Source organism: Ovis aries, chromosome 8 (genome assembly GCF_016772045.2).
Source record: "Ovis aries strain OAR_USU_Benz2616 breed Rambouillet chromosome 8, ARS-UI_Ramb_v3.0, whole genome shotgun sequence".
Taxonomy (NCBI): domain Eukaryota; kingdom Metazoa; phylum Chordata; class Mammalia; order Artiodactyla; family Bovidae; genus Ovis; species Ovis aries.
In genome coordinates this window covers 58859420-58883792 of record NC_056061.1, presented here as the reverse complement: position 1 = coordinate 58883792, position 24373 = coordinate 58859420, and the positions used below count along the sequence as shown (strand labels likewise).

At 36.8% G+C, this 24373-nt stretch overlaps 1 protein-coding gene across 39 annotated transcripts in view; it reads right to left on the bottom strand.

Moving 5' to 3' along the window:
• The window catches only part of EYA4 (EYA transcriptional coactivator and phosphatase 4), a 365637-nt gene that overhangs the window by 138756 nt on the left and 202508 nt on the right, over positions 1 to 24373 (bottom strand). For all 39 annotated transcript variants that reach the window (XM_060419658.1, XM_060419662.1, XM_060419659.1 and 36 more), the window contains one exon: positions 13213 to 13262. In XM_060419658.1, the coding sequence (XP_060275641.1) occupies positions 13213 to 13262 (50 nt within the window). The remainder of the gene's footprint in view (positions 1 to 13212; positions 13263 to 24373) is intronic.

The following is a 24373-nucleotide window of genomic DNA, read 5'->3' as shown; positions in this document are numbered from 1 at the left end:
CCTTGGTGGGTCATGGGGTTACATTTGATGTAAACACCAATTTCATAGGAGTAACAAAATGCTATACCTAATATTTAAAGAACAAAAGGAAAGAAACTCCTTGACTGGCAAGGAAGGACAGGCCTCTAAGTATGTTGAACAATTCTACCAAGTCTGGGATGAATATTTCTGGATGACCCCAGAAAAGCGTCAATTACTCCTGCCGCTATATGCTGGGAACAAAAAGAATCAAAGGTAGGGTTTGGTGACCTCCATTAGACCCAAAAGAACTAAAATATACGCGGTACATATCCCCCCAAAAATGTAAATGAATATTCAAGGTCACATACCACTCCAACCAGTCCATCCATTAACCAGGCTGATTGGAAATATAACCCTGGAATCCACTGGATGGCACCAAATGGAACTCAATGGCTTTGTGGGCCTAACCTTTAGCCTTGGTTACCAATTGGCTGGATAGGCTGCTGCACACTGGGATTCACTTTAGCCCATGGCAGCATAAAGCTTAACCTACAACAAGCCCTGGTAAATCTACCTGATTTACATGCGAGGTGGACAAGGTCTGTGTTTCAATGGTATGAGTATATTGCTGCCTTATTTGTACCTTTTATAGGGACAACAGATATTATGATTAAAGTAGAGGCCTGGACTAATTTCACAAAACAGGCCCTCCTAAATGGTGCTAAAGCCATCCAAGCCTTAAATGAAGAACAAATCCAAATGAGAAAAGTGGTAATTCAAAATAGAATGGCTTTGGACATGCTCACAGCTGCTCAAGAAGGGACCTGTGCTATAATTAACATTGAATGTTGTGTATATATTGCTGACTTATCTGGCAATGTATCAGCTGCTTTAGATGACATGAAAAACCAGGTAAAAGCAATGTCAAATGAAAACATTCCTTTCTGGACTTCGGTCCTATAATGGGTGAAGGGTAATTGGCAGAAAACTATACTTACCATTGTTACCAGTTGCCTTGATAGTTCTGCTTTGTGGATCCTGCATTTTACAGTGTATCATGAACTTTGTAACCCAAAGGTTGGTGTCATTCTCCCAAACTGGTGGTCAGAGAGCCAGGGTGCAATATATCCCTATGAGTGATGCTCATAGTATGAATTAAGAGCATCAAAAGGGGGGAATGAAAGAGGAAACAGACAGAACAAGGTCCACTGTGAAAGCAGGACTCCATCTTGGGCCGGACTGTGGACTTTGAGCTATATGCTCAGTATCTATGGAAACGACATACCAACTGGGAAAACAGACCCCCCCCCAACCCAACCCTTCCTCCCCCCGCCAATGGAAGAGCCCCAGGGCTCGTCACCTAAAAGAATACCCTAATTATCTGTGTAACCCAGCAGAATCATAAATTGTATTATGTTTATTGGGGTATTACCACAGGCTTATTGATAGTTGTCCACTGTTAACTACCTAGGTTTAAGGGATACGCATCATGGTTTTATCACGGGTTATTTTTGACTGTTCTTTCTTTTCCTTTGTTCAGACTAGTTTCAGAGAATTTGGGGAGGTGGGTTTGAGCATGTACACTTAGGGGTATATAAGGTTTTCACAAAAATTGGTCAGGGGTCTTGGCTAAGAGGAGACTCTGCCTTGGGGCCGTAGGTGTAATAAACTGCACTCCACTGTCTGCATTGTCCTTCTGAGTGAGTTTGTTTCCCGGCATGCATGGCTACAACAATATCACTTCATGTAATAAGGTTGTGTGTGTTCTTGAAAAGATGGTATTATTTTTGAGAAGTATGGAATTCCTACAAATTAATCAATCCACTCCAGTATTCTTGCCTGGAGAATCCCCTGGACGGAGGAGCCTGATAGGCTACAGTCCATGGGGTCGCAAAGAGTCAGACACGACTGAGCGGCTTCACCTTCACCTTCAATCACATGACAGAATGCGACAGACAAGCTCTTATTTAAGTCAAGCCTATAGAACAGAGTATTTCAATCAACAGCACATTTAAAAGGAAGTCCCTCTGTATAGAAGTAATTCTAAAATGTGTTATGATGATAAACACAATTTAACTTTTACCTAAAGAATCAAGGCGAGCAACTAATGAGAGTCATTAGACTGTACTAAGGGTTGCCCTCAGACATTTCTAATGCATACAGGGCTTCTAGCACTACGCCACAACATCCCATATGATTAAGCCTTTTGCATTCTTACAATTATGCTTCATTATGTTCTGTTCTTTTTATGTCATGCTGTCACTTGTCAATACTATCACTATGACTATTTGTAATAGGACCAGTTGTTTAAATTCACCTAATATGTAGTAGGTACTTCTTTAAGCATCTTCCCTACATTGCTTCACTTAGTCCTTAAAAGAACCCCATGGGAGAATGGTATATTACCATTTTACAGATAAGGATATCTGAGGTACAGAGAAGTCAAGTAGTTTGCAACAAGGCCAAACAGCTGGAATCCGAACTCAGACAGTCTACCATTATTTGCTTACTATATCAAGTGAGCAGGGCCACATCCACCTTATTATGGTATGAGTCTGAAAAAACCTGGGCTTCCCAAGTGGCACAGTGGTTAAAAATCCCCCTGCAGTGCAGGAGACACAAGAGATGTGGGTTCGATCCCTAAATCAGGAAGATCCCCTGGAGTAGCAAATGGCAACCCATTCTGGTATTCTTTCCTGGAAAATCCCATGGACAGACGAGCCTGGTAGGCTACAGTCCACAGGGCTGCAAAGAGTCGGACATGACTGAGCAGAGCACACACTTGAAAACTAGAGATATATGTAGTATAAGAGAACATACACTCCAAGACAGCATCAGAGAGAAGCAAGCATGTGAGTTTGGGGGAATTGACTCTTGGACACCTAGCTCTGTCAACAGGCTTTTTTCTTTCTCTGTAGTTCACAAGTATGCCTGTGTAGGTCAAATCTGTTGGATAACTGAGTGTGGCAAGTTTGCTGAGCTTTGAAAATTAATTATAATTACAACAAAAACATTTTCTAATATAAGCTTATTTATGTTTATCTGAGCTTGGATATTTTTCCATTAGAAATTTACTTTTTTAGAAAAAGCAGAGTTTAATTTTGGTTACATGAACGTTAAGAATATAAAGACAGTTATTTGGCACAGTAAGCATGCCAGAAAGACATCAAGTATCAGGTGATAGAAATTCATAAACACATGAACAAAGAATCCATTCATCCTTTGGCTTACTGAAAAGCAAATGAGAACATTGTGTAGGTTGCTAAGACAACTGAGATGTGATGATTAAATGTGAGATAATGAGCAGAATCACTGTACCTTTACGACTCAAATTTTTAGAATCTTTACTAAGCTCTAATCTATATTTACGGCTGCAACTTTCACAGCATTTCTTAAACAAAAAAGAAAGAAAGAAAGAAACCAAACAGGCTACAGGCTTTTGAAGACGCTTGAAGTCTTCTGATCAGAAGAGAGCACTGGTATTACAGAATGTGTGTGGTGTGGCGAAGAGAGGCGTTGCTGGCTGGGGATCAGCCCCACCTTGTAGCAATGATGGATGAGGTGCTTGCCAGAAACTATTACTGATGAGTCAAGAAAAAATATTTGCAACTGATTTATGTAAATTCCAAGTAAATATTTTCAAAAATACAGGAAAGACTAGAAATAGTTGCTTTTTTTAGAATGTGGCTATTTCAAATCTGAAACCCTGGGCTCTCTGTTTTGGCTACACTGTTGTTGCTTGAATGTGCCAGACAGGCGTCCATGGAAGGGCCTGTGCGTTGCTCAACTGGAAGGGAGTGCACTTTCCCCTGCTTTCTTCTTGACTTAACTTCAAATCTTTACTTAAGTATCATCCAATTGAAAATCACAATCTACTCCCCCAATATTCCTCATCTCCCCTTTTATCACTAGAACTAATCGCTTTCTAAGATACTCCGCTTCTATTTCGTCACTCAATTATCTCAAACTCTCAAACCAGTGCCTGACACATAGTTGATACCCAATAAAAGATAACTTGAAGGGCAAGAATAAATGTTCCTATAATTGAACTGCTGAAAAGAAAACTAAGGTCCTCTAGTTTGTTCTCATTTTAAGTTGATCCACTATAAAACAGGACCCTCAATGTTTCTACTCACATTGAATAACAATTTTAATTATTACTGTGATGCAAAGTAATGTCTTATCTTAGCTTCTCTGATCTTCTGGATAAAAGTCACTAAACAAATGCTACTTTATGTGATGTGTTACTCTGCCCAAATTAATTCAAAGCAGCTCACAGTCTCCAGAAAGACTGCTTTAGATTATTACCCATAAAGACTTCAGAGGAACTCAGTTTACTATAGAAGTGACTGGCCAGGAATGTAGCCATTCTCTGGAATTAATCACTAATACATGCGGGGAAGTCAGGAGTATTCTCATTTTGGGAGAATAATGCATTTTGTCAGAAAGAAGAAGCCAGATTCCTTCCACTGCCACCATGTCTATTTCAAGTCAAATCTATTATTTTATATTCTCAACACACAGAAATACATGATGTAAAAAGTTTATAAAATGTGTTTAAACCATGAAAAAAATTGTATACAATGTCTTCTCCAAAATAACCACAATTTGCTAAGCATCTCTCAGGTCTTTTAAGTAAGTTTCACTGTTGGTTCCTTTGCCTCCACGCACCTGTGCCATGACTGATCTGTCATCGCAAGTACAATTTTAATAACATTATTACCTGATCAGAAATCCACTGGTGACCTCCTAATGCCTGAAAGGCAGGTGGCCAAAATTTCAAGTTTGGACTCCAACTGATTAATGGCTAGTGTATTTCTTTAGGAATGCTTGAGAGTTGGCTTCAAAAGAAAGGAAGTCCAAACCTAGACAGTCATTTTAGCAAACTTGCCTTCTGAAAAATAAATAATTTAATTTGCAGGATGAAGTGCATTCATCTATTATCTAACAACTGGATTAACCACAGGAAATGGAGAAAGAGATTTATATTTGGATTGGTATTTGAGAGCAGAAAAGGAGATTGGGTTTAACTGGTCAACTTGAGGACAGGAGCAAGAAGGTTAAAAACTGAGAGCAGGGTTTATAAAAAGAGGTGAAAGGAACTCGTCTTACTTTGAAGTCTGGTTGCCATTCCACATAATGCTCTCTAAGAGATCTCTGCTTTGCAGATCATAGTTTGTAGATGTCTGATATAAAATTGAGCTCCAAATCTCCATACTAGTGAAACAGATAACCAGTGAGTTATATGTAATCAGAGAAATGATACATGCTGGATTAAAATGAAGGACTTGGGGCAAGAGTGCTGGATGAAGTAGGTGGGCAGGAAAGAGGTAGAAGGTTGAGGGCATTTGATCAAGTTATCTGCTCAGCATCCTTTTCTTGGAAGTTGTTCTTCCCACTGAGTCATATGCTCCCAGACGTGGGTCTGGAAAGCCACTCAGGTATCATTCTCTTTCCTGGAAATTCGGAAGAGAAATAAAGACAGAGAGGGATTCTATTATATGGATACCTAAAGAGGTAAAAATTTAAAAATCAGAAAGAAGCAGTGTTACATGAATATTATCCTCCTATTATAAGTCCAGGAGCAAAAATAAGACGGAGCAGCCAACGGGTATAAACAGAGAGAAAGACACTGAAGCAGCTGAGCAGTGAGGACACAGTGTATAAGAGATAAACAGAAAGTCAGTCCCTGGTTCCCAGACCTTATGAGATCCAGCTTCTCAATTTACCTAAGACATTATACTCCCCTTTTCTACCTAAACTTGTTCACACTAATAGCTGCAACTAATAAAGGTCCTAACTAAAATAACTAGGAATCCAAGCCAACCACAATCTATGCAAATTTACCTATTTTCCAATCTCATCAACTATTTCTCCATACAAATCAAATTAAGACTAGTCACCAACCGTCCATAAAAGATATCTTTCATTTCAGTTTCTAGTTCTTTCCCTCACTCTTAACCTTACTGTGGTTTCACTTTCCCCCGTTTCTTCGAATCTTATCTGTCCTCTGATACCTAGATGTTGCCCTATATCTTCCATTCAACTCTTCCTAACCACTTTAGTCCACAGTGTTCAGCACTCAGGCTGTACTCTGGTGTACCATTCTCAACCATTCCTCAGTGAAATGAGCTCACTGTAGGATGAGCAGGGAAGTACTGTCCTACACAGATGCTCTCGGGTAACTGCCTAGTACACAAATAGGATATTTTACTCTAATGTCTATGCAGGAAATGGTGACAGGAGAAGGGACTGAAAATCAAGGTACCTAAGCAATTGGCATATATATATATTTTTTTTTCTGGAATTTCATGTACTCATCTGTCAATCTGGAACTACAGGATGAAAATTAAGTGGAATCAATGAATATCTAGCACACCAGAATAAGGGCACAAGGAAAGTGAGTAACAGGTAGCCCAGGTAATCCTTGATATCTTATGGATAGCGAATAGGCATGAATAGTATATGTCCTTATTTTTAACGTCTTGCCCACAACTTCACTTTGAAGGTTATTGGTTCATGCTTCTATATATACTCTGAACATCTACTAAATACTGTCTGTCAGATTAATGACTAATGCCCTATGGAAAGTGTATTATTTAAGAAAGGCTTGTCCAAAAATCCCACAGACTAGAAAGGCAAGGTTGATATCCAATGAAGGCACAGAGGATTTGTTGTGTTAGTTCAGAAGTGAGGTGACAGAAGCTTGAACTTTCTTAGTGGCTGTGAGCAGGGGCAGGGGCAGGGGCAGGGAAAAGTGAATTTCAATACACAGTTTGATGACCAATAGGGTTTGGGAAAGGAAAGAAAGAAATAAGGCTTATTCTGAAGTTCTGAGGCAGGACAACTGAAAGCATTATCACTGGACAGAAAAGACGCTGGGGGAGGAAAAGTAAACATTACGATTCTGTTCAAAGGGAGTTTGAGATGGCTGGGAGAAATCCCTAATAAAATTACATTAGGAGTTTGTATCTCTCCTAGGAGAGACTGCATGCTGATTGTGTATATTTGGAAGTTATCCAGGGGGTGCTAGTGGTAAAGAAATTCACCTGCCAGTGCAGGAGACACAAGAGATGAGGGTTCAATCCCTGGGTTGGGAAGATCCCCTGGAGTGGGGAATAGCAGCCCCCTCCAATATTCTTGCTTGGGAAATCCCATGGACAGAGGAGCCTGGTGGGTTACAGTCCATGAGGCTGCAGAGTCAGACAAGACTAAGCACTGAGCACATTCACTTAACAGGTATGTGTTGAAGATCTGCTATACGTCAGGCCCTGCACTGTACCCTAATGTTACAATGGGGAGCGAAAGAAAGCAGAGATGATCCCTCATTTTGTGGAGTTTATAGTGTAGTGCATGAAGCAGGTATTAATCAAATGAGGCTGCTCCGAAGGAGAAGCAGATGAGGCCATGAGGCCCTATGACAGCAGGACCAGAGGTAGCTGGCTGGCCAGCAAAGGCTTCGCCAAGAAAGAAGCAGTGCACAGAGAGAAACACCAGAAGGATGAGTTGAAATTCAGTAGGTGAGCAAAGCTGGGGGCGGGGGGTTCTAGTCAAAGAAGGGAAGAAATGATCCAGCCTCTGGAAGGAGAAGCTTGGCTTCTGTAGATGTAGACCTTCTGACAGAGCAAGCCTGATGGACACTGAGACCAGAGCAACAGGAAGTGGCCAGAGCATTCTAGACATTGTGGGCTGCATCAAGAGCTGTCAACAGAGATTGTACGTGAAAAAAAAAAAGAAAAAAAGAAATGGAAGCAAAGCAAAAAATGATCAAGAATAGAATCTCAAGATCTGAAGATAGACAATAATGTAACTAAGTCCAAGAAGTGGTTAAATAATTCCATGAACTATACAGCTAGTTGTGTTACTGCAAGAATCTAAGTTTACTGGAACTACATTATGAAAATTTGAGGAAATGCAGCCTGGTATTAATCATTTTTGCTGTTTCTTGGAGACAGAATATTAGGCTAGATGCCCCTCTAGTTTGACACAGTGAAATACAATGTGCGTTTTCAGCAAGGAGCCCTCAGCTTTCACTGCTATGAAAAACTATGACATTTAATTTTTTTGACAGGCAATTATATACAGATAAACATTTCAGACTTCTGGAATTATTGCAATAATTATTTTACTAGAAAATAATCATGTATAACTTAATACCTTTAAATATAACATTGTCAAATCATAACTATTTACATAAGATGAATTAGTTGCCGTTTTTAAGCTTTTAAAACATAGACATCGAATAACTAAACTTCCTGAGGTTCACTTAAATATTATGATATTAAACTGAGACTAATTCCAAAGCTTTGTTGAAAGCTGGAGAGTTGTTCTGCCTTTCTCTTGATAGTTGTAGTTGGTATCGACTAGGGAACCCTCCCCATTACACATAGAGTTTTTTGTCTTTCACCATGTGCAAAAACGATCATCTTAGCTATCCATACCATAAGTACTTCCTATGTATATACTTGAATATTCTCCTTTAGATCTCTTTACTATAATCTACTGGCAATACTGTAGCCACAATGAGAGCAAAAATAGGAAAAGAACTGGTATAATTCCTAGAAGTCACTTCAGAGCTCAATGTCACCAAAATTTTTATTTCCATGCATTCCTTCATTAACAAAACAAGTACATAACAAAACTGCCTGATTTGAGTTTTATTTCCTTTCTGAGCTCTTGATCTCTTCTTGGTGAAAATGCTCTACTAGTTAAGAGCCCAAAAAGGAAAAAGCGAAGAGAAACAGAAGTTCAACAGAGGTATCATTTGGGTATTATGGGAACTATTTTAACAGACAGGCACTCTAAGATATTTGCCAAGAATGAAATAAATTATTTCACCTCACATGACAAATGAAAGGTAGAAGGGCTAAAAAAAAACAGGTGAAGTTCATAGAACCTTCTAACTTCACTCACCTAGGTGATATCTATTACATTAAAATTAAACAAAACCATGTATGTTTAGGGATGGCTCATATAAGACACAAATCTGCAAAAAAAAGTCACCATGAACATAGAAAAAAATCAACATAAAAATGACACATCAGATTTTGTTTTAAATGGTCTAGTAAGACTTAATTTTAGGGTAAGATAAAGCATGAGAAATAAAACTTTTAGTTTTCTCATATACCCATTTTAAGGTTAACATGAGTTTTAGGAACAAAGGCCAACAACACTACTTTCTCAACATTGTTATGACACAGAGGAAAGTGAAAAAAAAAAAGTACATTTAAGGAATGTCAGTTTTTCTACGAAGCACATTCTATTGCTTTCCATGTACCATCAAGTTCAATACAGTATTATGAAACTGAACAAATACATCTGACTTCCAGTATATATACATAATGTTCTTTCTAAGAAGACATGTTACCTTCCTGATACTGCATGGGTTTGTAAACTCTCTTTTTACTAATCTACTAGGCACATTGGCAGCTCAAGAGTCTCTTTCCAAAAAGAGGAATTAAGGCCAAGCAAGACAAAGAATTTGCTGATACACATATGTCACTCCAAGAATTTCCCTGACAAAGTCTCCACGCCCAATTTAATTACTTCCCTACTGTAAAAACACTTTCCATCTGCATTTATTCTAATCTTTTCAAATCCAAAACCAACACACTATAAAGCTAGCTAAATAAATGAATGATATTAGCTTTAGGTTCCAAGACAGGGAGCATTTTATAAGGCAGTGGGTCTCCAGCTCCCATGCATTTTGTGCTGATACAGTATTTCATTTTGAGCTCAGTTCTTTATTTTAGATTTGTTTAGAATAGAATTACTTAGCCCCAGGCCTTAAATCTCTCTCTCTTTCTCTCTCTCTCACACGCACAGGGAAGGGAAAGAGTTGGGGGGAGAGAGAACATGAATGTTTGTGGTTCTTAATAAGCAAAAAGAATGCACCCACACATGTATGCACTAAAGTAATGCTGTCCAGTGTCTATAATAAAAGCATTTTCATGTAGTTTTTTTTTTTTCAGTTGTTCATAAAAACTGAACCTCAGTACATGCATATACTGAATACTATTTTTGGCCTCCCTTGACTTGTTGCCTGTTCACAAGTGATTGTATCCTTTCTGTGCACCATGTTCTTTAGCTCTTCTTATTCTCTATTTGGTGTTCCGTCACTGCACTAAATAATGCCATTATGGCACTCCCAGCTCTAACATCTGTGAGTAAACAGAGAATCCAAGAATAGCCATCTCTTTTTGTTCCTTGACACTGTGAAGCTGTGGAGGTTGTCTTTTGGACCAGAAGTTAGGAGAAAGGACCAGATGTTATTAAAATGTTTGGGCAACACTGAACCAATAAACAATTCCAGGTTTTATTGAAGGCCTTTCCATCTTGGGTTTTTATAAATAAGATTTGTTTTATTTGTTTATTTTTTATATCACTAAGCTTTACTGCCTTTAGGAATTGATTTGCATTAGGTGGTGTGGTGGTGAAGAATCCACCTGCCAATGCAGGAGACACAGGTTTGATCCCTGGGTCAGGAAGACTCTCTAGAGGAGGAAATGGCAACCCACTCCAATATTCTTGCCTGGAAAAACCCTATGGACAGAGGAGTCTGGTGGGCTACAGCCCATGGGGGTCACAAAGAGCCAGGCACAACTGAACATGCATACACAGAAAGGATCCATATACTGCAGATTAGAAAACTTTTATAAGCAGCTAAGCCATGGCAACTAAATAGTAGTTTATAAGAAGTCAAGATATTTTTCAATTAATATATATTGTATAATAAGATATAATAAAATGTATTTAAAATAATCTATTAAACATAACTTATTTACCATAAATGTAAAATTGTATTTTTAAGGCTATATGGGCTGGGATTTCCTAGATAAGAGAATGATCTAGTTCCAGGTTTAAATACATTGAAATCTGAACTCCCTCTTCTTGAACTTATTGATATAAACTGTAAACACTGAATCAGTTTAGTGACTTTCTGCTTCTTTAAAATTTATTAAAGTACAGCACTATTTGTCCAAAACTCTTGAGTGGCCTCAAAAATTAAAAAAAATGATATCAGTATTAATAAAAATAATAATTATGTTGTTCTGTTTCCCCTACTACCCATCAAGACCAGCAACTTGCAAAGACTAACTAATTAGCTAAATAACAAGTCATAGGTGGATTTTTCATAGACGTCAGCAAAATGGTCAGGAAGGAAACATCCACAAGCAATAGAGCTTGAGTTTCCTGTCTCCATATGTCCTGGAATTACTCTGCTGCTGCTGCTGCTAAGTCGCTTCAGTCGTGTCCGACTCTGTGCAACCCCCTAGACGGCAACCCACCAGGCTCCCCCGTCCCTGGGATTCTCCAGGCAAGAACACTGGAGTGGGTTGCCATTTCCTTCTCCAATGCATGAAAAGTGAAAGTCAAGTCACTCAGTCGGGTCTGACTCTTAGCAACCCCATGGACTACAGCCCACCAGGCTCCTCCATCCACGGGATTTTCCAGGCAAGAGTACCCGAGTGGGTGCCATTGCCTTCTCTGGAATTACTCTACTTTGTAAGAAAAAATTTAATAGTTCACCCATTTTCTAATGTTCCAATAAACTAAAACTATTTGGTTCTGTATTGATAACCTAATCATGCAAGACAAAGATCAAATGTCAAAAATCCTATACCATATCATATAGTAATACTTTTGATGATTCAAGAGAAAAAAACACATACAATCATTTCACTATCTATCCCTAATATATATAGGAATTAACTACAGGAATATCATACTACATAAGAACAAGATTTACTCAAATTTTAAATGGACTGTATATAGTATATATTTACTTTCTAAAAGGAAAATACGGTGGTCATTAACATTATACCTAGATCTGTATTGTTTTACTGTACCAAGAAAATCATTATATACATCATAGGCTGGAGTGAGTAGGACAAAATAAACTAGACCCATTTCATCATTAAACACAAATTTGTTAATGCAATAAGTTGAGTTATGCCATTAATATTAGGTTGGCCAAATATTTCGCTCAGGTTTTTCTGTGATAGTATGAAAGACCTGAACAGACCTTTTGGCCAACCCAATATTACTATATGAAGGGAGTGTGTGTGTATACGTGTTCAGTCATATTCAACTCTTTGTGACCCCATGGACTATATAGCCTGCCAAGCTCCTCTGTCCATGGAATTTTCCAAGCAAGACTACTGGAGTGGGTTGCCACACACTCTTTCAGGCGATCTTCCTGACCCAGGAATCAAACCTGAATCTCTTGTGTCTCCAACACTGGCAGATGAATTCTTTACCACTAGCGCCACCTGATTACTATTGTAATAGTATTTAAAACACTTTTACTGACCTTTAAAATTGAGGCCTGGATTTTAAAACAAAAACAGTGAAAATGTATAGGCCTAAAAATGTCTGTTGTGCACCTGGTCCACGCACAATTAAATGGTGCCAAAGTCCTGTATGTAATGGTCTGATCACTTTAATTCATCATTTCTTCAGGCTTTATATAAACATAAAAAGAATATCAGGGCTTCCCTGATAGCTCAGCTGGTAAAGAATCTGCCTCCAATACAGGAGACCGCAGTTCAATTCCTAGGTCAGGAAGATCCCCTAGAGAAAGGATAAACTACCCATTCCAGCATTTTTGGGCTTCCCTGGTGGCTCAGGTGGTAAAGAATTCGTCTGCACTGTGGGAGACCTGGGTTTGATCCCTGGGTTGGGAAGATCTCCTGGAGAAGGGCATGGCAACTCACTCCAGTATTCTTGCTTGGAGAATTCCAATGGACAGAAGAATAGACGGGGTCGCAAGGAGTTGGACATGAATGAAGTGACTAAGCACAAAAAGAATGCCAAGTTAATTTTGGTTGTTCCAATTTGATGACATTCTCAAATCTAGCAACATTTGATTGAAAAAAAAAAAAGGTAGATTTTCAGTAAACATAGATTTAAAAGATATTCAGTTTCTGGAAAAAATTTCAGATGTAAATACATTCTAAGAAGAGAATAGAAAGAAAATTGAGGATGAACTTAATAAATACTATGGGAATATATTTTCAAGTATTCCTAGAGATGTTTCCACTATTGTTCTTTAAAGCTAACTTCCATCAGTGTCCTTTTATTAAATACCAGGAGTAATGACATCCCAGCCAGTCTAATGTATGATTTCCATACAGACAGGTTCTTAAACCCCATGTTTTACATCACAGTTGTATCTGGAGTATAACATCGTATGAGTTCTCCAAAGTTGCAATTTTTCTTAGTGGAGTCTTGGCCTCTGTTTTACTGTACCTGGAATTCTGGGGTTCGGGAACATCTGATTCTGTGCACGTTTTCTTTACCTGTAAGAAAAGAGTACTAGTTAGTCTCATATGAAAAAAGAACTTCCTCATTCAGTTTCACACACTTGCTAAACTTAAAGTGGATACAGCTCTACTCACCAGGATCTCTATAAAATACTCCCCACATTTTACAGCAGCAGCATGCAGTATTAAATAGTGTATTTCATTATTATCCCATGAACAGCTGCCAAAGTCACTTCCCTAGACTCCATTAGTATGTAAAATGTTCAGCTAAAATAGCTTGGGACTTGCTTAAGTAGGAACAAAGAAACCAAAGAACCAGGTTTCCCACTTAGGAATTGGAAAGCCATACAGTTCTCAATTCACTAAGAAATGTTTTTCCAATTGATACCGCTTCTGTCTCCTACTAAAGTGCACAATAATAAACACCAGGTTCTGGGGGCAAAGCATAGTGTTAGCTAAACCATTCACATATTAATTTTCATTTTCTCAATCCAGTGGTTGTATGTTTTATATATTTCTCAGCATATCAATTAAGTTTCGGCATTGCTCACAGACTTCTCATATATATTTGAAGTATACTTTGCAGACTATATTTCAACTTTGTGGCTTTTAACCCACACAAGGTAAAGGATGAGGAAAAAAAACCCAACCTTTTGCTTTTAGTATATGCTATCCAATTCTGGTCAAAAGTCTGTGATATACCCTCTAAAATAAGGTAAAGCACACATCCATTGCCTTTCACAATTTAACTTCAAGCACAGATACTATGTCTGACAATCATGGTTTTAATGGGTACATTATATGCAAAGTAAAGGCTATTTCAAAAATTTCTTAGTTAATATGGAATGTAAACAAGATACATTAATTGCCAAGTATGTAGTCATACAGTCTGGGTGTTTACATTCCCATGGTCTATTTATGCAGCCTATAGAATCCCAAGGCACTTTAACTTCTAATATGCAGCCTGCAAGTGAAAAAATAGTCTACTGGATATATGCTGTGAACATACAACATGAGTGTTGAGTTGTGATAGAAGTGGTATTTCTTAACAGTAGGTTTTGAATTTTAAAGATCAGCATTTTCTTTCCAGCTCACAAATACTTTCAAGTATTCCTAGAGATGTTTCCACTATTGTTCTTTAAAGCTAACTTCCATCAGTGTCCTTTTGTTAAATATTATGAATAATGACATCCCAGCCAGTCTAATGTGTGATTTCCATACAGATAAGTTCTTGAACTTCATGTTTTACATCACAGCTGTATCTGGAGTGTAACATCTTATTAGTTCTCCAAAGTTGCAATTTTTTTCTTAGTGAAGTCTTGGCTCTTAGTGAAGTGAAGTCTTATTTCCTTCCTCATCTCAGAAGAATGCATTTTGAAAAAAAAAAACAAACCCTACACTTTCAAAAATCGGTGTCTTTGCTTTCAATTCTGAGTCTAGATATTTTATAATCAGGGGAATCAACTGTTTGCTTGATTAACTTTACTCTCTTTTGCATCTGGAGTATATATCCACACAGTATGAAAATAAAACTGATCAGCAAAGAGATTATCATTCTTACCCTATTATGTAACATCTATGCTCTCAATACAGAGCTCAACACCATGAGATGGAAGGCCAAAGAAATATCTTTGAGCAATTAGTTTAAAAAAAAAAGAAAGAAAAAGGAACACCTTTCTTAAAAATGTTACTGTAAAATCACTATGAAACCCATGAAAGTCTTATGTCCATGAACAATTTCAAGAAAAATAAGAACCAAAAGGGAAGGATATGATATTACAACCCTTCTTTCCTATGATTCATCACCCAAAATTATATGAACTGCCCAGTGAATATGTAGAAATCATACTGGAGTGAATGTTAGTTTTTGAAAGACTATGATAACTTGAGTTTGGGACTAATTAAAGAAGCTCCATATCACACAAGCAAACTAGACAGACATTCTCAAGCAAGAGTTAGAATGAGATAACCTTCCTGTGGTTTAAAAAAACAAAGCTTTTAAAGAAATATTTAAACCAATGGCTTTACAAAACATCTTCATTTAAATAATTAACCAGAAAATTAATATTATTTTAATTTATTCTCAATGTATTAATTATATGCCAGAGAACCCATTTACTGATTACTTACTATCTAGTATGCACAGTCCTAGTTGTTGTCATTATTGCTTAGTCACTAAGTCATATCTGACTCTTTTGTGACTCTATGGACTGCAAACCCTACAGGCTCCTCTTTCCATGGGATTTTACAGGCAAGAATACTAAAGTGCGCAGCCATGCCCTTCTTCAGGGGATCTTCCTGACCCAGGGGTCAAAGTCCCATCTCTCATTTCCTATATTGCAAGTGGGTTCTCTACCACTGATCCACCAAGGAAACACAATGATTAATAAGTATGTGATGGAAGACTGAAGTAGATATATTCTTTTAGATATTGTTAGAGTTTTGCACTCTTCAAAGTAATTCTTTTTATAGGCTTTATTCATTTGTTCATGGTCAAATGAGGGAAGAATAATATTTAGGATACCATGACTACTACAGGAGAGTTTATACAGTGTTATCCATGTTCAGACGACAATCTACCCCAGCCAAAGGAAGAGAGGATGGCAACAAAGGATGTGATTTTTGAACTAAGTTTTAGCATGTTATTCAGTTTTTCAGAAACTAATGCCTATGGGCCACAATATTAAAGAAAGTAAAAGTGAAATTTGCTCAGTTATGTACAACTCTTTGCGAGGATAGTCCATGGAATTCTCCAGGCCAGAATACTGGAGTGGGAAGCCTTTCCCTTCTCCAGGGGATCTTCCCAACCCAGGGATCGAACCCAGGTCTCCCACATTACAGGCGGATTCTTTACCAGCTGAGCCACAAGGGAAGCCCATATGTCTCCAGTCAATAATGTGTTAACAGACATAGGTTTCAAAGACTAAATCTGGAAAAAGGTAGGTACTTCAACATCAAGGGGTTTGTCAGAGAAATAATATTTTGAAGGCCTTATAAATGATGAAGAATTTGGAATTTAATATTTGGACAATGAAGACCATTGAAGGATTTTTAAAAAACAGACTGGGTAGAGATGGTGCATAAGACAGTGTAGAAGGGGCCAGGATGAGGACTGAAAGACAGATATGAGCTTAATGCAACAAGAGAAAAAGTACACATTCCAAAAAAGCAGACACAGTATTGATGGTGTATATCACTAATCCCTAGCTTTGAACAGATGCTCCTTGCTTTGGTCTGAATGTTTGTGCCCCTTCAGAATTCATCTGCAAAATCCTAACCCCTCCAAATCAGGAAGTGAGCCGTTTGGGAGGTGCTTAGATCCTGAAAATGAAGGCTTTCCAAATGCTATTAATGCTCTTAAGAAAGAGACTCCACAGAGCTTCCTATCCCTTCTACCATGTGAGGAAACAATGAGAAGTCACTGGCTTTGAATCAGGAGGTGGGCTGTCATCACATAAAACCATGCTGGAGCCACCATCTTGGACTTCCCAGCCTCCATAACTAAGAGAAACAAATATATGTTTTTATAAACTACATGAAGTTTCTCATTATAGCAGCCCAAATGCATTAAGACAATTCCCAGATACTAGCTCACTAAGTGAATCATAGGCTTGGATTACCGTGATATTGAATGGTTTGCCTTGGAAATGAACAGAGGTCATTCTATCATTTTTGATTGCATCCAGATATGCAGATGACATCACCAGAAAGTGAAGAGGAACTAAAAAGCCTCTTGATGAAAGTGAAAGAGGAGAGTGAAAAAGTTGGCCTAAAGCTCAACATTCAGAAAACGAAGATCATGGCATCCGGTGCCATCACTTCATGGGAAATAGATGGGGAAACAGTGGAAACAGTGTCAGACTTTATTTCTTTGGGCTCCAAAATCACTGCAGATGGTGATTGCAGCCATGAAATTAAAAGACGCTTACTCCTTGGAAGAAAAGTTATGACCAACCTAGATAGTATATTCAAAAGCAGAGACATTACTTTGGTGACTAAGGTCCGTCTAGTCAAGGCTATGGTTTTTCCAATGGTCATGTGTGGATGTGAGAGTTGGACTGTGAAGAAAGCTGAGCTCCGAAGAATTGATGCTTTTGAACTGTGGTGTTGGAGAAGACTCTTGAGAGTCCCTTGGACTGCAAGGAGATTCAACCAGTCCATTCTAAAGGAGATCAGCCTTGGGATTTCTTTGGAAGGAATGATGCTAAAGCTGAAACTCCAGTACTTTGGCCACCTCATGCGAAGAGTTGACTCACTGGAAAAGACTCTGATGCTAGGAGGGATTGGGGGCAGGAATGGAAGGGGATGACAGGCGCTGGATGGCATTACTGATTCGATGGACGTGAGTTTGGGTGAATTCCAGGAGTTAGTGATGGACAAGGAGGCCTGGCGTGCTGTGATTCAAGGGGTTGCAAAGAGTCGGCCACGACTGAGCGACCGAACTGAACTCTGTACTAAAGTGAATCAGTCTATCAGTGAGAGATGATGAAGACCTAAATTAAGACAGGAGTTATGGGGAGAGTTGAGAAAATGTTTTTAACAGATATTTCGAAGACAAAAATGACAGCCTATTGTTACTGACTAAAACAATATGATCTGAATAAACACCATTGCTGACTCAATGGACACAAATCTGAGCAAACTCTGGGAGATAGTAAAGGACAGGGAAGCCTGACATGCTGCAGTCTATGGAGTCAAAAAGAGTCAGACTCAAACTCAGCGACTGAACAGCAACATGATGTGATCTTTTAATCTGTCCTCGAAAAAACTTTGGTAATAACAAAGATCAAAAATGTTAACTTACAACTTCATTAAAATACTTCACAACCCTATCTTTCTTCTGAATTGATGAAGAAAAGTTAGATAAATTATTAACAAACTTATTTTGCAAATTCCGATTATGCAGAGCCATTAATCATGACCCACAGGAGCTCCAATCATGAAGAAAATTAAAAATAGAACTGCCGTATGATCCAGGAATCCCACTCTCAGAAATACGCCCAGAAAAAAATTTAATTCAAAAGCTGCATGCACCTTTATGTTCACAGCAGCACTGTTCACAATAGCCAAAACCTGAAAACAACCTAAATGTCCATCAACAGATGAATGGATAAGGAAGACATGTACATATATACAATAGAATACTACTCCGCCATAAAAAAGAATGAAATAATGCCATTTGCCCTTTCACGGATCACAGTCTTGTCATAAGGAAGGGGCCTGCATAACTCAATGAAGCTATGAGCCATGCCAATTAGGGCCACTCAACATGGACGGGTCATAGCAAAGTCTGGGAAACAGTTGTTTGAGCAAACTCTGGGAGACAGTAGAGGGGGAGAGCAGCTTAGTGTGCTGCAGTCCATGAGGTTGCAAAGAGCGTCAGATGTGACTTAGCAACTAAACAACAACAAAAAAAAAGCCATTTTCAGCAACATGGATATAACTAGAGATTATCATACTAAGTGAAGTAACTCAGAAGAGAAAGACAAGTGTCCCGCTTGGGGTACAAAAAGAGAGACAGACAATATCATATGATATTACTTATATGTAGAACTAAAATATGACCTATCTACAAATAAAAACAAATTCATAAACATGGAGAACAGACTTCTTGCCAAGGGGTAGGAAGCTAGGGAGCAAGATGGACTGGGAGTTTGGGATTGGTAGATACAAACTATTACATTTAGAATGGATAAACAACAAGGTCCTCCTGTATAGCACAGGGAACTATATTCAATACCCTGTGATAAACCATAATGGAAAGAATACAAAAAACGGAGTCATTTTGCTGTACAGCAGAGATTGACACAACATACTATATCAACTATACTACAATACAAAATAAATTAATAAAAATAAATTTAAAAAACTTATCTCAGTACCTTCATCCTGGAATTAGAAGCCAAATAGACAGTTTTACCTAAATTTAAACACACTGTCCTATTTGAGAGATCAATACTTCATTAAATGGTGACCGCTGAGATATACACACTATTAAAGAGACTACTCTTACAAAATACATAGAATTTTGTCTTTAAGGACTAATTTAGTTTCAAATTTATTTTGAATAAAGTTGAAAACAAGCAGATCAAGAAACGAGACAGAATTTCATGCCCATAATTTAAATCCAAATCTCAGATTTCATAAGACACAGTAGAAAGTGAACAAAAGAATATGCCAAGAGAAAAAAAGACAAAAAATGTTGCTGCTGCTGCTGCAGTCAGTCGTGTCCGACTCTGTGCGACCCCATAGACGGCAACCCACCAGGCTCCCCTGTCTCTGGGATTCTCCAGGCAAGAACACTGGAGTGGCTTGCCATTTCCTTCTCCAAACATGTTAAATGCACTTAATTGATGGCAAAAATGTGAATTTTAACCCTACTTAATGTTATAAAAGTACATGCAAAAATCAAAGTAAGATGAAAAATACTTAAAAGTTTAACTATTTCAAGAATATAACTATTAGTATGTAATGAAGATACAAATATCAAATGCTGAAATTTTTGAATGAATGAACAATAGCTGAAATATTTGAGTGTTTATTATATGCTATGCAATGCTTAGGCAGTTACTAATTTTTACCCCAAGTCACAGATGATAATACTGAGAAATAGAAAGATTAATCTGCAAGCAATTTATGTAGTAAATTTCAAATCCAGATCTCTGAGGGCATTTTAACCACTAAATGTTAAAAACCTAAAATTCATAAACACATAAACTATATTGTTTAAAATGAAGATCAAAACATTTTGATATTTAAAAGTTCAATTTTTATTATATCATACTAATGATGATTTCTGCCATCTATTAAGCAAGTATTCTTTCAACTGGTATTAGACTATTGTTGCTGTTGTTTAGTCTGCCCATGGGATTTCGCAGGCAAGAATACTAGAGTGAGTTGACATTTCCTTCTCCAAGGCTCTTTCCAACTTAGGGATCAAGTCCACGTGTGTCATTTAGTCTATGAAGACAGGCATGATGCCTGAAATTCTATTAAAAATGAGAAAACTAAGGCTCAAACAGGTTAAAAACCTAGCAATGTCTCACAGCTAACAGGGAGAGAATTAGAACCGAATGCTATATAGCAACCCTTCTCTCTTATGTTCCATTTGCCAGTTGCTTTTATTATGCTAAGTCACTTCAGTCGTGTCCGACTCTGTGCGACCCCATAGATGGCAGCCCACCAGGCTCCCCCGTCCCTGGGATTCTCCAGGCAAGAACACTGGAGTGGGTTGCCATTTCCTTCTCCAATGCATGAAAGTGAAAAGTGAAAGTGAAGTCGCTCAGTCGTGTCCGACTCTCAGCGACCTCATGGACTGCAGCCTACCAGGGTCCTCCGTCCATGGGATTTTCCAGGCAAGAGTACTGGAGTGGGGTGCCATTGCCTTCTCCGTGCTTTTATTAGGTTTGTTTTAAAATGAAGAGTTGAAACTAACATTTTGTGGAAAATTTTTGAAGGAGACCCTACTAGCTACTTCTTGTGATATATCAACTATTAAGTGAATCTTTTAAATTGGATGATGGAAGTAACCAGTTTTTAACCAAACAATAGTAACATGTAAAGTCCATAAGCAAAGTAAGATGGAATTTTGAGCAAATTATCCAAATACCTTTCATGCCCACCACCACCGTTAATACCCTAACAAATGCAAAGATAGTGTAATGTAAAAAACAATCTCTGTTTTGTTGTTGTTGTTGTACATCTGAAGCATCAGGATTCATTCATTCAAAAGGCTTTACCGAGTTTCTTGGGGTATATGAGGTACCATTCTAGGCACGGAGATGAACTAAACCTGAACAGTCCACCAAAGTTGCCCCTAGCGACATGTGGCTATTTAGAACTTGAAATATGGTTAGTCTAAATTGATATCTGCTGTAAGTATAAGAGGCACACGGGATTTAAAAGACTCAGTATGTAGAAAAAGGGAAAATATTTCAATATTTTATGTAATATTGATATATAACAATAATATTATATAAGTGAAATGAAATTTAAGTATATTCTATTATAAACATTTCCTTTTATTTTTCTAACAAAGCTAAAATCACAAGTGGCTCAGATTATACTTTTGTTGAACAGCACTGACTTAGACCAACAAAATCTGCCTGCATGGATCATGCATTCTAGTTGAGAAGATATGCAATTAAAAAGTAAGCAGATAAGCAAAGAATATAATGTCAACAGCAGTGATTGCCAAGAGGAAATAAAGCAGAACAAGGAGGTAGAAAAGACTGGTCAGCAACATTACATTAGCTAGACAGTTATAAAAAAAATGACGCTTCTTTTTCATGAAATCATTCTTCAAATCTTTAGGCTGACATGAACAATATAAACTGTACTTTTAAAACAATTATAAAGAATGCGAGATCTGGTATTGAGAATAATGAATACTTTTAATATCTGGAAAATACATACAGAAAATATAATTTCTAGGATATTTTGCACTATGAAAATTGTGTTCAATTATAAAGATCGCCTTGGAGTTTTTCACATTTTCTAGCCTCTAGATACTTTGAGAGGCTTATAATCTTTTGAGGAAAACAGAATTAGCTCATAAAAAAAAAATTGCAAAGAAAAACGTTTCTTTTATCCTATCTACCATCTTCTAAAAAAGCTGGAACCAATTATCCCAATTATTTTGTACTTAATCTTACTGTTTATAAATCCTGAAACAGTAATGATAAAAAAAAATGTAAAGGATGGAATAACGGAAAAAGACATTTTGAAAGAGCTCTTTTGTAACTTTATTTTATTTTGAAATGAACTTTAACAATAAGGCCTTAGAACATACTATACAGTGATAATAAAAGATCAATTCGAAATTCTAAATGCAAAATAAAAACTTTAGAAATAAAAGTTTTCTGTTATAAAGAGTAACATACAAATTCCTATAGGTGGTATGTAAGACAATCTTTATTTCCTCACTGAACCACGTAGAAATCTAATATAGATTTGAATGCATTACTGTTTAAGGAAATGAATGGATAAAAATAGATATAAAAATAAAATTTGTTCCTTCAGTGCAAATTGATTGTAGGTTATCACATGAAATACTCTTTGTAAATACAGAAAGTGATGCAGAATTACTGTCAACAATAATTGTCAGCTTTGATTCTATTTCAAATGTGAATAATACAAAATGTGAATCTGACTCATAAATAATATGTATACAAATACTGTAGTATATCAATGCCTAGAGTTTTATATTAATACACACTTTATAAAATACATTTTATGATTAGGTTAGATAAATTATTATAAATTATTGCTGATAAAGCAGAATGGGAACCTAACTTTAGTTACCATTAAGTTTTGATTTAGTAAAATAAAGGAGAGAGAGAGACATACTGAGATATAAATTTTTATGTGCCATTTTTTTCATATTTTCTAACAGAATTTGGCCATATTTGAATTTTAAATTACATATCAGAATTTAAAGGTTTTTCTTTTAATTATTGCAGCTTTACTCTAGAAACGTAAATTATCCTCTCATTTAATTCATCTTCATTAGCTGATTCTTTTTAACACATTTAATTTTTTTTCAATTAGTTGAACCAAACTTAGAATTTAATGTGCTTCCACCCAGATCATCCTGTTCTCTAATTAACAGCACTAAATAAATATGAATTAAACTATGTCTTTTTCTATTTTACTTCAGAATCCACATAATAACATAGGTAAAAAAATATAAAAGTAGGTATACAAATTAACTTTAAAATCGAGTCAAAGTAATAATAGTTGGCATATTCAAGTAAATACATATTTTTTGCACTAGAGGCTTTTGTCAAAAATTATTCTAATGTTTATTTACTTAGAGTAATGAAAGAAAATATAGTTCATTTTTTAAATATAATATTTACAAGTTAAAACTACTTTAGAATTTAGCACAGGATATACCCTTTAATGTGATAACCTATGATTACTTGGGCATCCATGTGGTACAATTTATATTGAGAAGATGAGCACAGAATTGCTACTTTACTAGCCACACACAGATAAAATTTATACCTTCTAAACTATCTTCAATGAAAATGTCTCCACATTTCTCAGAGAGATCTATTTTACATTTTAAAGGTATGTTACAATGGAGTACTTGACTTCTAAAAAAAAATCTTTGGAACACAAAGTTTGTCACACAGAATTTTAAAAAAGATAGATCTGTTTCAATATGCCCACACAAATTTGAGAGGTTTTTCCAAAAAAATGTAAATACCAAATGGTGTTCAAAAAATTAAAGTTTTGTAGACAGACTTTGTAAAAATCTAATCACTAAATAATCTATTAAAAACCATTTTTATAAAGTGTCATTCTTCCTTAGAAACAAAAATCTTGTGGCTCTATAATTCACACATTTCTGAAATTCTTTTCATGGGGTTAGGGAAGTTTCTTTACTCCTCCCTTTTCTTAGTATATTCCTCCTCAGTATCTATATCATTGCTTACCTGAGCTTCTCCCTCTAACACCAAGTATGGGTTTCCAAAAGCCCAAGCTCCCACTTATTTATAGTAAAAGTGAGAGAACTCTGCTGCATAACCGCAAGTCTGCATCTACTTCAGTCTAGAAAAATTCTTTAATGGATATTCGTAGACAAAATATAAAGATACAAATGAATATTCTGTCATTAGCTGCAACAGTAAACAAAATTAACACATACACCTATAATGGTAGTGTTAGAGGGTTAATAAAAACAAATCCACCCCCAAAACCCTGAAGTGAAATTATTTTACCCCTCTAGTATTGGAGTGTCATGGCAATCTTACTTGATTTCTGGCCTTTATGCAGGAACCTTCCAGGACTCAGGTTTGGGGGAGGGAGGTTATATAAAATTACACACTGGGGAGGAATTATGTTTTAAAGTTAAAAAATCCTATAGGCTATAACTCTTCATCAACTACAACTGTCACAATAGGGTTCAAATTATTTGAGAGTTCATTGCAAGGTTGGATATATTTAAAAAGCAACTTAGTAACAATGACTCAGGGAAACAAAGCATAATTATTCATGTACAGTGTATATGTATTAAATCAAATGTCAAACTACATGAGCTTTTAAAATTCTGGAGTACATTTTCTCCTTAGTTATGCCATGGTCACTTGTCACCTGCCATAAACTCCACATATACTGTATAAAATATTCAGGAAAATTTC